Below are 14484 nucleotides of genomic sequence, written 5' to 3'. Positions count from 1 at the left end.
CAGACTCAATTATTTACAGACCGCTGTCATATAGCTGGAATATTGCTGAGTGCGGCGTAAAACAACAAACAAACAAACAATATTTCAAATCTAGACCTTGATTTGGCCACACAATGTGAAAACATCATCTCGAGAGAGAAACCACTGGACCAATGAAGCGGAAACTTTACATGCTTGTACCCACCAGTGATGACATCTGAATTTTTTCAAGATGTTGGAATCAAATTTTCAGCATGGCCACCATGGTGGCCATATTGGAAAACTATTTATGGCCATTATTCAGTCATTTTTGTTCAAAATGGAACAAAATTTGGTGTTTGCTAAGACAGGCATGGGACTCAACATACATTTTGTTTGTTTTGTAATATGTTATATTTTGACCTTGGTTTGGTCTTAAATTCTCTCAAAATGTATATTTGCCTCTGTGAACTTCTTCTCTTCTGACATTATCAGACTTGTTTGAAGCATGGATGTTTTTTCTCCTTAAGATGACAGCTTTTTCATTTATAGATTTGAGTGTTAGTTTTTAGACCTCAGTATTTATGCAGAAAGTATTTGAATATCTATGCTGACTTTTGTTCAGTCTTTGTTTAACTGTTGACTACATATTCAGGTCATCTCTAGTACCGTGGCACTGTTTTGCATATTCATCATGTTCATGTATGTATGGTTTAAATCGTTCGTTCTGAATTTGCAATTATGTGTAGTGCATATCAGAGTGATCATTTTACAAACTGATGAACAGGAAGGCACAGTTGGCCAGAGGTCACAGGTAATATAAATCCCTTTGCAGAGTGACATCCCTTAGTTGTGCCAGGATCGTCTAGATTCACCCTGATTATGATCCTTGGTCTGACAGCACACATACGTACAGCACTCATTTGTTTCACGAAAATGGTAAAAGTCCATGGCGTGGATCACCTCAGCCTCTTCTCACAATAAAGTAAGTCATCAAACAACACCCAAAGACTGGAAGACTTAAAGTAACACATGACATAGTAACATGGAATTCCTTCTCTGCACACTACACCAGTGTCATAGTTACCTGGGTATTAAAGGATCTCTGTGAGAATTCTGTGCACCCAAAATAGCATGGAAATATAAGCCTCATTTTGGGTTTAGGTTGTGTACACACAGGTTGCTGGACCAGCATAGAGTGACATTTGGTCATTTAGAAATATAGTTATCTTATTTAAAAATATATATCTACAAAATTAAACAATAAAATCCAAATGGAGCCCAGAAAAATCTTTGATATCTTAGTGCCGAAGCATCTAGACTTGCCAAATCATTATAGACTTGAGTTGGACCTTTTAGATTATTTTCTCTAGGATCTGGGAGACAGACGAGGAGGAGCATTCTGGTGCTGAATAATGGTTGTTGTTTTAAATGAGATTCTCCCATGAGCCTTTGGTGGAACATAATAGAGCTTCTAATAAATAGGATTGCGTGACTTGAACTGTTATGGCGTTGTTTGTCCTTTGAACATGAACATAGGAGAGATAATGGGGCTGACTGGTATGTAAAATGTTCTTTCAGTCGTGATTTTCCAAGGAGTGTATACAAACATCAATACAAATGCATCATGGTGTTTATCATTCATAATGTTGGACATAAATGATGATGTATTGTTTTGTTTGGCAGGCCCGGGCTTTCTTCCAAGCAGCGTTTGTTCTGGCCCCCCACATGTACGAGCCCCACTACAACTTTGCTGCCCTAGCTGACCAGGTGAGTACCGGGGTGGGGTGGGGTGTGGTAGGCCATAGGATGGGTGAGGAAGTGTTTGTTCTGGCCCCCCACATGTACGAGCCCCACTACAACTTTGCTGCCCTAGCTGACCAGGTGAGTACCGGGGTGGGGTGGGGTGTGGTAGGCCATAGGATGGGTGAGGAAGTGTTTGTTCTGGCCCCCCACATGTACGAGCCCCACTACAACTTTGCTGCTCTAGCTGACCAGGTTAGTGCTGTGGTAGGGTGCGGAGGGGTTGGTTTTCAGATGTTATAAATAACAAATGACAGTTTGTGTTCCTATGATTAGAGACTTCACGGCATCAGTGACGGATATTTATGGAAATACAATATCTTGTTGCCAGCAGTACTGAGCAATACTGGAGAGAGCTGAACTTGGGGTATAGAGCAATGAGGCAGTGTTCACGATACCATTTGTTTGTTTGTTGTTTAACGCTGCACTCAGCAATATTCCAGCGATATGACGGCTGTCTGTAAATAATCGAGTCTGAACCAGACAATCCAGTGACTGACATCATGAGCATTGATCCATGCAATTGGGGTACGATGACATGGATCAACCAAGTCAGCCAGCCTGACCACCTGATCCTGTTAGTCGCCTCCTATGACAAGCATGGATCGGTGAAGACCTAGTCTTACCCGGATCTTCACGGGTCTATACCACTGATGTCATGATCAATGTGTCCTACTGTAATCTTTGTCCTGACATAAAAGTGGTTAAGCTGATTGGAGAAAAAGAAATTTTAATTTTGTTAAATAATACAACAACTAAACTCGGAAATTTCAACCTCTTTCTTTGAAGGGAAGTTGTACAACATTGGGTGTATTATCAAACATGTTTTAGTTTCATCAATGTTTCAGCTAAGTTTGCACATTATCTGAAAGCAAATTTAACTTGTAATAAGCGCCCCCTGTGCCAAGTTTCTAAGTTCCCAGGGTGCTCATTATGGTAAATACGGTTTATGAAATTAAATGATTTGTGTGATGTTGGTCTACTCGTTACAGTAAAACCTCACATCTCAGAACAGTTTGATATCCACTTTATTCTGTAAGGATACCAGTACTTGGTTCAGTAGCTGTGCAGAGTTGTGTCCCTTGGGCACGCCAGACACCTAAGATTGTGGGTTTGAATCCCGATTCATCCAAATTATGTTACTAGGTTTGTCAGCACCATACCCATACTCGTTGGTTTCACCGTCTCAGGCCTGCATCACTTCAGGCTTTCTTCCCACAATTAGCTGACACATTGTGATATATAATAGTGTAAAAGCAGCTTTAAACACAACTCACTCATGAAGATCCGGGGTAGAATAGGTCTTCAGCAACCCATGCTTGCCATAAAAGGCGACTATGCTTGTCATAAGTTGCGACTAATGGGATCGGGTGGTCAGGCTCGCTGACTTGGTTGATGCATGTCATCGTATCCCAATCGCATGGATTGATGCTCATGATATCAATCACTGGATTGTCTTGTCCAAACTCGATTATTTACAGACAGTCATCATATAGCTGGAATATTTGCTGAATGTGGCGTTAAACAACAAACAGACAAACACATGGTTCAGAAATATTTACAACCCGAATAACAAGTTAACTGTTTCCTAATGGCGTGATTAAGCAAGTAGTTGAACCCCAACTACTACACATATGCACAGCCTCCTCATCCGATCCAGTTCCCATCACCAGGGTTTTGACTATTAACCAAATATTTAAATATTGGATGCAGTAAAGCCTAACATTATAAATAGTTTTGCAGACCTAAATGAAGAAAGTTCCTAATCCAATAATCAGAAAGTCACAAGTAGAATTAAAACTGTAATTTCTGTAATAACTTAATACCATTCATTTGAATCTCTTGATGTCGGACCTCCATGTTAATCCAAGGTTACTCTTCAGACTCGGAGGGCATGTTTAATTCTTTGGTGGGGCAAGGAGTATAATATGATTTATTAACTGGAGAAATGTGATTAATTTGGTTTGAAATGCTTAATTTTAATTCCATGTTCAAACTCAGTGCAAACTCCCATGGGATGGCGTCTTGGAGAGAATATTTGTTGAGAAGGTTTTTGACATCAGTATTCAATTCATCCTGAGGCTACTCAGAATTATATAATGAGCGTTTTCAACAAAATATCTTTTTTCTTTTGTTGATGTTTCATCTTGTTCTCTGAACAGCAAGCACTGAAATCAAGGGGTCGTTTCCTGACCCAAATGTTACAAGTAATCCAAAGGTTCAAATATTTCAGCAGCACAACTCAAGGTCATAACTCAAGGTCACAAGGACAACCTTGATTTCAAACACGGTTATTTGACAGAAGAAAATATATCAAATAATTTTTTCGCAGTTTCACTTCTGATTAAATCTTTATTTATAACATTACTTTTAAACTCTATTTTTTTTTCAAGCATTATTTAACATGTTTCAAAAACAATATTTTACATTTTGACAAAAAATATGCTTTTTTAAAATCCATTTCTTATTTTCATTTCCTTGGGCAAAACATTCTTGATATTTAGAATTTTTTTGGAAAGGTCAACAAATGAATTGGAACATTTCCCAACTGAAACCACTAATTAGATATTACGGTTCAAGTTTAAATATCCTTCCCATTGTGTGGTGAGGCTGCCATCGTCACATTCACCGATACAGAGGCTGACATTGGGAAGATGACTAGGGGGAGTTAGGAAGCTGTGTTTCCTTGTGATGGCCTTGAGTCGGATGATGGCGCCAGCGTCCCCCGAGACAATCGGGGGCGTGGCCGGTAGGAGCCTCAGTGCGGCTGTTAAAGAGATTTATTGCTTTTCACAAACATTGCTTGTCATAGGAGCTTGTTAATGATAATGATATTGGCATCTTGGGCTTCCAATATTTATTATTTTTGTGATGTGTTCAGGATATTTTGTTTTGAAGAGATAAGGGAAATGTTTGTGGTTTAAGTATTTTGTCCTTTAGAAGTGTTTGTTCTTGTGTTTGTTGTTCAATGCCGCACTCAGCAATATTCCAGCTATATGACATCAGTCTGTAAATAATCAAATCTGGACCAGACAAACCAGTGATTGACATCATGAGCATCGATCCACACAGTTGGGATACGATGACATGCATCAACCAAGTCAGCGAGCCTGACCACCTGATCCTGTTAGTCGCCTCTTACAAGCATAGTCGCCTTTTATGGCAAGCATGATGGGTTGCTGAAGACCTATTCTACCTTGGATCTTCACGGGTCTCACCAGAATGACTTACGTTTATGTATGTTTGATATTGCATTGATCAGTCCATTGATAATGGGTTTTTAGGTAAAAATAAATAATAGATACATATTGTCCATGTGTAATGTAAGTATTTAATGGGGTTTTATCATGTTAGTGTTTAGTCAGTATCTACCATTCTCCTCTTGGTTAACATTAAAGGTCAAGGTCACTGATTTGGAAATGAGGCTGTGGCCACAATAACTTGTTTTGTATTTATGACAGGATTTTGAGCAATCAAAGCAGTGTCTACAGATCGTTAGATTTTGTCAAGTTCAAGGTCACCAGAGGTCACTTAATGAAACAGTATGTGGTTGCACAGGTCTGTTTGCATCTGATTAGCTGAAAGTCATGTGATACATAGATCTTAGTGTAAATGTTTAGTGCGGGATGTGTGCTTTAAGTGATTACTGTCAGATGTGTTGTTTTCCTTCAACAGGGAATAATCATAATTGAGTAAGAAATCCAGTCTGGTAGCTTAGGACTTTTTGTCAGTAAGATAATGCCATCGAATTCAAAGTGAAGCAAAGCCAAAAATGTTTGCCTGACCTTTATGTCCATATAAGGTATTGTCCGGTATGTTAATTTAAATACAGCCAAGTGTTATCATGTGCAGTGTAGTTTTAGTGAAGGTCTCCATAGATTGATTAAAAGATTTTCATCCAAAGTTTTCAAAAATTCCAGGTGGGAGGCATTTTGTTTTTTAGACTGCTCAAGACATTTCCGTATATTTACTGTCGATGGATGTGATTCTGATGAATTTTGGGTGGAACTATATTTGGTAAATGTTATGAAGTAACATCAGTTTAACTTCCAGTCAAGCGGGCTGTGCGCACCAGGGACTTAGGCTGTGTGGCCTCTGAAAATCTCACTTTCTGCATTGCCAAAAACTTAATTATCAGTGATTATATTAATAATTATGAGTGAACAGGATGCAATGCTGTCACCACGGGAAAGGCCCAACTGAAGAACGCTATATGTTCTCAAGCAGAATTTAAAGAAAATGAATTTACTGAGTGGGTTGATGCAAATGAGCTGTTGTTGCAAGCATAGGGGAACTTTCAGCCAAAGGTTTTTCTACTCTGCGTCTCACTTTGCAACTACTCACTGAGGATATTGTGGATATGCATTTCTCTGACTGTTTACCGTTGGCACAAATGCTTTTACTGAATTCACATCAATGTTGGGTAGGACTATGCATATGGTGTTTTTCATCAAGCAGCACAAGAAGGGTACACATGTATGGAGTTTCCTCGTCTGTGGGTACTTGGGGACAATAGAGTGATGAGAAACAGGCAGGGATGAGGTGAGGTGGTGAAATGGGGTTTAACGTCGCGTCCAAGATTATTGCACTTATGTAGCGACATGCATGCACGTTTATGTGTGTGGCTGCTTGTACTAGTCTGGACTAATGCCGATTTATAGTGCTAGCACACTGAGATACCATGCCGCAGTTTAACATGAATACCCCACTCAGACACAGTATACTGACTCCGAGCCGACCAGTCCTTGTTTAGCCCCTTAATGCCGAGCACCAGACAGGGTAACAACAAGTACCATCTTTTAACGTCTTTTGGTATGACGCGGCCGTGGATCAAACACCGGGCCTTCCGTTCTCCGGGCGGACGCTCTACCACAAGACCACGGAGGCGGTCAGGCAGGGATGAAGATATAATTATTGTCAATGAGAAGTTGGGAATATGTTTATCACCATACTAAATGGTGATCTCTCAGTGAAAAAAGTATTAAGCAGTTAATAATTGAATGTGCTATCTCCCTGATGACTAACTTTTCATTTAATATAAAAGATCATATCAAAATTTTCACTCATTGTTCGACCCTCACACAAATTGATTGTTAATGCTATAAATACCACACAATCATGCTGAAAACCTGATGTCCTCTCATTAATGACATCTCTGTTAAAACCTGATAAAAACATGGTTATCTGAATGACACACCCTATTCCATATTGGGTCCTCATTAGTGCTACATTGTACCTCCATCACAGACTAATTATATCCGGCTATCATAGGTCATCCATCACTGTCCAGAGAGTTTAATGGGTATTGCTGGACAGAGATAGGGGGAGGTAACTCTAATCTATAATCACACCCTGTAAACAGCCCAAGGCATGGCTTGGTTTTAATTACTCAATCCGGTTTCATTTTTCGTCAGCGGCGGCCATCTAGGGGTCAGATGTTGTCACTGACCGATCAGTATCCAGATATCATGTCGCTGACCGTTATTGTCGCAGTGGTGGCCATCAAGCTGGGCGGAATGGTGTTATCAATTCTCATTAGGTAATTAATGCTGGACTTAATTGGCCTGTATTAGCAATTATCATCAATGAATGACCATAGGTCACCGGATTGACCGTTGGGTGGTGATTGCCAGTGATGGTCAGTCAGTGTTGCATGCATGGTATTAGGACTTCACCAGTGGAACTTGATAGTGTACAATTAGGTTACGTAATGGCATACAAATGACGCACCATGCAACAATTATCGAGTTTGGTTTAAAGTTTGAATGTGAATTTTAAAAGGCCTCTTTTCTTTATCAATTTATGAAATATATGTCATTACACGAGTGTCGTAAATGTTGCCTTGATATGCAGCTGTGTAAGCGTAGAGTTATTGTCCAATTATCTAGTTGAAAACATATGTAAAAGACTACCACAGTTTCCTGTTGTTTGATGTAGTGGGGAGGTTTTTCTGACTGCATGTGTTTTGTGATGTTGTGGTACAAGTTTGCTCGGTGAAACACAAGTTTGTTGTGTAATGACACCATCAATGATGGCCGTTTCTGCAACATGCAACTAATGCTGACAGCATTAGAAGAAGCATCAAAGATGGCCAAGAACAGATTCAGGGCCCCGTTCCACAAAGCGATCATAGTGCTAGGGTAATTGTAGTCTGTCTCACAGTCTCTGAACCATATTATTTTTCCTTCCGCCAGCCCTTTCTGTAATGCAAAAGCACTAAATGAAGCAAGTCTAGATTTTCCTCTGGTTTTCACTGTGGGCTGGGGCTGCTTTTCAGTTTTAATGAAGATGTTTGTTTCTATCAAAATTATATATTTTCTGAGACTAAGCATCAGTCAAATGTGATCGTACCACCTTTACCAGACTTACAACTGTCGTAGAGCTAGAATCACTGTGTGGCACGAGGCCCAGGACTTTCAATTCATAGTCCTGGGTTCAAGTAAAACTTTTGCAATGTTCAGTCAACTCTCGTTGACAATTCAAGTGAGTGAGTTGGGTTTAACGTCGTTTTTAACAGTATTCCAGTTATATCACGGCGTGTCAGCTTAATGTGGGAGGAAAGCCCAAAGTGATGCAGGTCTCGGACGTTTACCCCCTCTGTGAAAACCCACGAGCACGGGCATGGTGCTGACAAACCTAGAAACATAATCGGGGCGAACCTGGATTCAAACCCACAATGTTTCTGGCATGCCAAAGGGATGCAACTCTGCACAGCGAATCACGGCACCTTAGACGACTGGGCCACTCGTGCCCCCTGATGAAAATGATGATGATAGCAGTAACAGTGGACTGATGATGATGATGATGATGATTATGATGATGATGATGATGATAACATGAATTTCAAAGAATGTCTGTGATGGTCCAAGCAGTGATGCAGCAATAAGAAATACTAGGTGTTGATGTAGGGTTAAGTCTTCTTGTCCTTATGTTGAATGACCAGCAACTGGATGAGCAAACTTCTCCGTCTCTCATGACACCGACAATTTATTATTCCTGACAAAGACAGTTTATTATTCTAATAAGATAATAAATAATCTTGAGTAGAAAAGTCCAAATGAATGCATGTGCCTCCAACCTACGTGACCGTCAACAGGCGTGTGTGGTGACATCACACTCATATCCATGGATATCGGTGAGGAATGCTGGTATATCACATACAGGAAGTCGGTGATACAGTCGGGGCGATATATCTGACTGGCAACATCTGCAGCGTACACACACATAGAACCTGTCTCATTATGACAGGGCGTGGTAATTGACACACAGTCAGCTGGCTCATGCCCAAATCTCAAAATTTTCGTTTGATTTATCAGAAATGGAATATTTCACATCCGTGTATGTGCATGTAATTCTTTGTAGATATTTTCCTGTATGTTACGGATGGCAATTAGCAAGTGTCGGTTCAGTTTGACTTGCTGGGGACAGAGACAGCCATCATATACAGTCATGGCTCACACTTTGTCCTTTGTCAAGAACGTCTGTAGTTTTCCTGTTAGGGAAGTTTTACTAGAATCAGATCTTGACATTTATGTAGAAAGTGGGAGCTGTGTCATGTCTGTTTGGATGAAATGAATTCGTCATCATGTTCTGTTCAGGAAGAAAAATAAATTTAAAAAATTTAAATATCAGATCCTAACCTCAATATGATAAATATAGATACTAAAGAAGTCTAAATTATCTTACCCCAATCAGTGCAGTGCTGTGAGTCATGCAGTGTTGTAATGCAGCAGTGACCAGAGAAGGGAAATATTGAAGTGTTTGAAGATACAAACCTGGTCACATGCTACAGAAACAATAGAAAAGACTATCACTAGCCAGCTGTGGCTGGACCATATCACTAAGGACCTTACATAACTACACCCCCTACTTTACTGAATTATTGGTAGAGAGTGCTCAGGTTAGTTTATGGAGCTACTACCATATTTAACTCAATTATTTACCTAAGTTTAAAATACGTAAGTTAAACTACACAATATTTACATTCTGCTATAAAAATTAAACACATCTAGGTTTAACCCACTCATTCTTCTCACATAGTGTACTTTACACAAGACCCGGAGTAGAATAGGTCTTCAGCAATCCATGCTTGCCGTTAAAGGCAACTATGTTTGTCATAATAGGCGACTTACGGGATTGGGTGGTTAGGCTCGCTGACTTGGTTGATGCACGTCGTCGTAACCCAATTGCGTGGATCGATGCTCATGTCAATCACTGGAATGTCTGGTCCAGATTCGATTATTTACAGACCGGAATATTGCTGAGTGTGGCGTTAAACAATAAACAAACAAACAAACTTTACACCAATTATGGTTGATAAGATTTGGTTATGTGTTTTTGGCAGTGTCAAGGCCATGTGGGGATTCCGGGTTACAATCGGTTCCTAGCAACCCCATCTTCCCCAAACAAGGGAATTAACAGACTCTAGAAGTCCAGTTTCCACCCTTGCTGATCTAGGCTAGAATCATGGAGTTATACTTTGGCTGGACCAACGAGCCTTACATAGTCCGATCAAAATCATGTAACAAAATCGACATGCAGTTTTTTTAAACAATATATATCTTGATTATCGATCTGATCGTCTTGACTGGGTGCCGCCATTTTATTTGATCAAATGCTAGAGATATAAGAGGTGGAATCTGATTGGTCAATAGGAGGGACATAACTCGTATGGCAGGCTTGGTGACTTGGTTGATTGTGTATCATTGTACCCCAAAGGCATGGATTGTTGTACACAATATCCATCACTGGATTTGATGGTCCAGATTCGATTTTTTTACACACAGCTGTCATTTACAGTATATTGCTGAGAGCATTAAACAACAAACAGATCAAATCCTTCTTGTTAGGGAATTCTGCAATGTGTATTATATATTTTCGTAGATAGAGGGACAGTGATGGTTTTTGTATGTTCACCCTGAGTACAGGAGTTGAAGGCTGTTGTTCAGTGCAGGTCTACAGTCTGTGTTACTTGTCCTTGTTTCAGCTTGGTGACCTTCAGAGCAGCTACAACGCCGCCAAGCGAGCCGTGGACGCCTTCGCCAACCACACTGACAGCAAGGATCTTCTCAAGCAGCTCAAGCAACACTTCTCTCTCCTGTGATCGAATCTCTCATATGTGATCAACTCTCCCCTCCTGTAATGTCTCTCTCCTGTGGATGGATGTCTATCCTGTGATGTCTCTCTTGTGATGTCTCTCTCCTGGGAGCGGGTCTCTCTCCTGGGAGCGGATGTCTCTCCTCTGAGCGGATGTCTCTCCTGTGAGCGGATGTCTCTCCTGTGAGTGGATGTCTCTCCTGTGAGCAGATGTCTCTCTTGTGATGTCTCACCTGTGAGCGGATGTCTCTCCTGGAAGCAGATGTCTCTCCTGTGAGCAAATGTCTCTCCTGTGAGTGAATGTCTCTCCTGTGAGTGGATGTCTCTCCTGTGAGTGGATGTCTCTCCTGTAAGCGGGTCTCTCTCCTGGGAGCGGGTCTCTCTCCTGTGAGCGGATGTCTCTCTTGTGATATCTCTCCTGTGAGCGGATGGCTCTCCTGTGAGCGAATGTCTCTCCTGTGAGCGGATGTCTCTCTTGTGATGTCTCACCTGTGAGCGGATGTCTCTCCTGTGAGTGGATGTCTCTCCTGTGAGTGGATGTCTCTCCTGTGAGCGGGTCTCTCTCCTTGGAGCCGGTCTCTCTCCTGGGAGCGGATGTCTCTCTTGTGATGTCTCTCCTGTGGATGGATGTCTATCCTGTGATGTCTCTCTTGTGATGTCTCTCTCCTGGGAGCGGGTCTCTCTCCTGGGAGCGGATGTCTCTCCTCTGAGCGGATGTCTCTCCTGTGAGCGGATGTCTCTCCTGTGAGTGGATGTCTCTCCTGTGAGCAGATGTCTCTCTTGTGATGTCTCACCTGTGAGCGGATGTCTCTCCTGGAAGCAGATGTCTCTCCTGTGAGCGAATGTCTCTCCTGTGAGTGAATGTCTCTCCTGTGAGTGGATGTCTCTCCTGTGAGTGGATGTCTCTCCTGTAAGCGGGTCTCTCTCCTGGGAGCGGGTCTCTCTCCTGTGAGCGGATGTCTCTCTTGTGATATCTCTCCTGTGAGCGGATGTCTCTCCTGTGAGCGAATGTCTCTCCTGTGAGCGGATGTCTCTCTTGTGATGTCTCACCTGTGAGCGGATGTCTCTCCTGTGAGTGGATGTCTCTCCTGTGAGTGGATGTCTCTCCTGTGAGCGGGTCTCTCTCCTTGGAGCCGGTCTCTCTCCTGGGAGCGGATGTCTCTCTTGTGATGTCTCTCCTGTGAGTGGATGTCTCTCCTGTGAGCGGGTCTCTCTCCTTGGAGCCGGTCTCTCTCCTGGGAGCGGATGTCTCTCTTGTGATGTCTCTCCTCTGAGTGGATGTCTCTCCTGGGAACGGGTCTCTCTCCTGGGAACGGATGTCTCTCTTGTGATGTCTCTTCTGTGAGTGGATGTCTCTCCTGGGAGCGGGTCTCTCTCCTGGGAACGGATGTCTCTCTTGTGATATCTCTCCTGTGAGCGGATATCTCTCCTGGGAGCGGGTCTCTCGCCTGGGAGCGGATGTCTCTCTTGTGATGTCTCTCCTGTGAATGGATGTCTCTCCTGTGAGCGGATGTCTCTCCTGTGAGCGGATGTCTCTCCTGTGAGCGGATGTCTCTCCTGTGAGTGGATGTCTCTCCTTTGATGTCTCTCTCCTGGTAGCTGATGTACCTCGATCGCTAAATGTCTCAAGCTGAAACGTAATGGCTCAATTTGACAGTTTAGACTACTGATTCACACAGTCTTAGTATTCATTGTGCACATGAGCCCTGTGAGTAAGGTGTTTGGGTTTGTTTCCAGGGTTTGGTACAATTTTAAAAATTAGATGGATTGCTTACTGTGACTAACACTTGTAACAGTGGCTGCTCAGTGAGCCCTGCACTGGTCACAATGACTTCTGGACTATCAAGCTTAGACTGGTCTCAACTGTGTCCAAGATTAGTCTGACACTGTGATGGGGGACCAGGATCGGCTACTCACTCTTGGACCTCTGTGATGTAGTATGTCTCACACAGCAGGGACCCAAGCTGACCCCATCTGACACTGATTCATTGTGCTAGATTACACCTGGCAGTCTAGGACTTCAACACATCTCACTGAATACAATATGTCTTACTTACTTGACTTCTCCTACTAGTGGTTGGTTTGTCTTTCACATACAGTTAACTGCGGTTATAACGAATTTTCACTGTGCATGAAAACTTTTTTTTATTATTTTTAATCTAAAAATTTTTTAAATCCGTACCATTCAGCTTGGTAAAATGGATATCGCACTAACAAAATAGTAAGTTTCATTAATATTTGTCAGAACTACTTTGGGTCCAAATGAAATTTCCAGGCAGCGACTACTCAATAACATCACAAATAAGCAAAACACATAATGTGTATCACCTAAAGATACACTTTCAGGAAATTCTGGAAAAATATTTTGACTCTGTTACCAAATGTGTTTTTTCCACATTTTGCTGTTGAAGTGCATAGGATGGGTGGGCAGATGGGTAAAGTGTTTTCTCTTCACGCCGAGCACCCAGGTTCAATTTTCTTTCATGGATACACTGTGTCCGGCGCCAAGGTGAGCTGGCTACAGTATTTCTGGATGAAGCACATTTTGGCGTCTCTTCAGGCAAGTGACTTTGTTAGAAATTTGTCTCTGTTCACCCAGCTATGAATGGGTACCCGGTAGGATGAGGTGGCAATGGTTAACCTGCTAGTGCCTCATGGGCAGCTTGGGTTGTATACTCCCCAGGAAGCTGAGAATGAAAATAGTGTGCACACTGATTCATTGACTGGGGTAATAATGTCGCAAAAGAGCATGATTTAGGGCGCAGATTTGGTGCGTTATAAATACCGTATTCATATTAATAATGATTAAATATGTGCATTATTATTATGGCATAGTATCCAGCTTCACTCCTTCAGTGCAGTGGTTAAAGCATTTGTTTGTCACGTGGAAGACCCGGGTTTGATTCCCGACATGGGTACAATGTGTGAAGCCCATTTCTGGTGTCCCCTGCCGTGATATTGCTGGAATATTGCTAAAAGTGGCATAAAACCATAATCACTCACTCACTCACTCACTCACTGCTGTAGGTGAAATGTGGTATGAGGTATCTGTGTCCTATGATAGTATCATAAACTGAGCCATTCAGTCTTCTCCGCAATCATACATTCCTGTAACCTCCGTCCAATGGCAATACATCATTGTCTGTTCGTGAAATACTGTCTGTGATATGTTTATATGAAATGAAAGCTATTAGAAATAAAAACTTTTGAAATAGATAGTGGTGTCTTTGGTTTTAACACATTGCTTGATTTGTGCTGAGATAGCTGTATCATGTATCATGCAAGAATCCAAACACTGTGGTGACTTTGTGTTACCCAAGGTATCGATATGCTGTGGTGACTTTGTGCTACCCAGGGGTATCGATATGCTGTGGTGACTTTGTGTTACCCAGGGTATCGATATGCTGTGGTGACTTTGTGTAACCCAGGGGTATCGATATGCTGTGGTGACTTTGTGTTACCCAGGGTATCGATATGCTATGGTGACTTTGTGTTACCCAGGGTGTCGATATGCTGTGGTGAGTTTGTGTTACCCAGGGGTATTGATATGCTGTGGTGACTTTGTGTTACCCAGGGGTATCGATATGCTGTGGTGACTTTGTGTTACCCAGGGGTATCGATATGCTG

General features: G+C 41.9%; 1 protein-coding gene across 1 annotated transcript in view; it reads left to right on the top strand.

The window, feature by feature from the left end:
• LOC124132342 (tetratricopeptide repeat protein 8-like) overlaps positions 1 to 14075 on the top strand; it is an 80347-nt gene extending 66272 nt beyond the window's left edge. Inside the window, exons 10-11 of the mRNA XM_048403228.1 lie at positions 1645 to 1728; positions 10748 to 14075. Coding sequence (XP_048259185.1) covers positions 1645 to 1728; positions 10748 to 10864 — 201 coding nt within the window. The 3' untranslated portion in view covers positions 10865 to 14075. The remainder of the gene's footprint in view (positions 1 to 1644; positions 1729 to 10747) is intronic.
• The last annotated feature ends 409 nt before the right edge of the window (positions 14076 to 14484 follow it).

This window comes from Haliotis rufescens, unplaced genomic scaffold (assembly GCF_023055435.1).
Source record: "Haliotis rufescens isolate VD_foot unplaced genomic scaffold, xgHalRufe1.0.p SCAF_3, whole genome shotgun sequence".
In the NCBI taxonomy this organism is placed as follows: domain Eukaryota; kingdom Metazoa; phylum Mollusca; class Gastropoda; order Lepetellida; family Haliotidae; genus Haliotis; species Haliotis rufescens.
The sequence above is the reverse complement of the archived record's forward strand: the minus strand, read 5'-3'. Positions and strand labels throughout refer to the sequence as shown.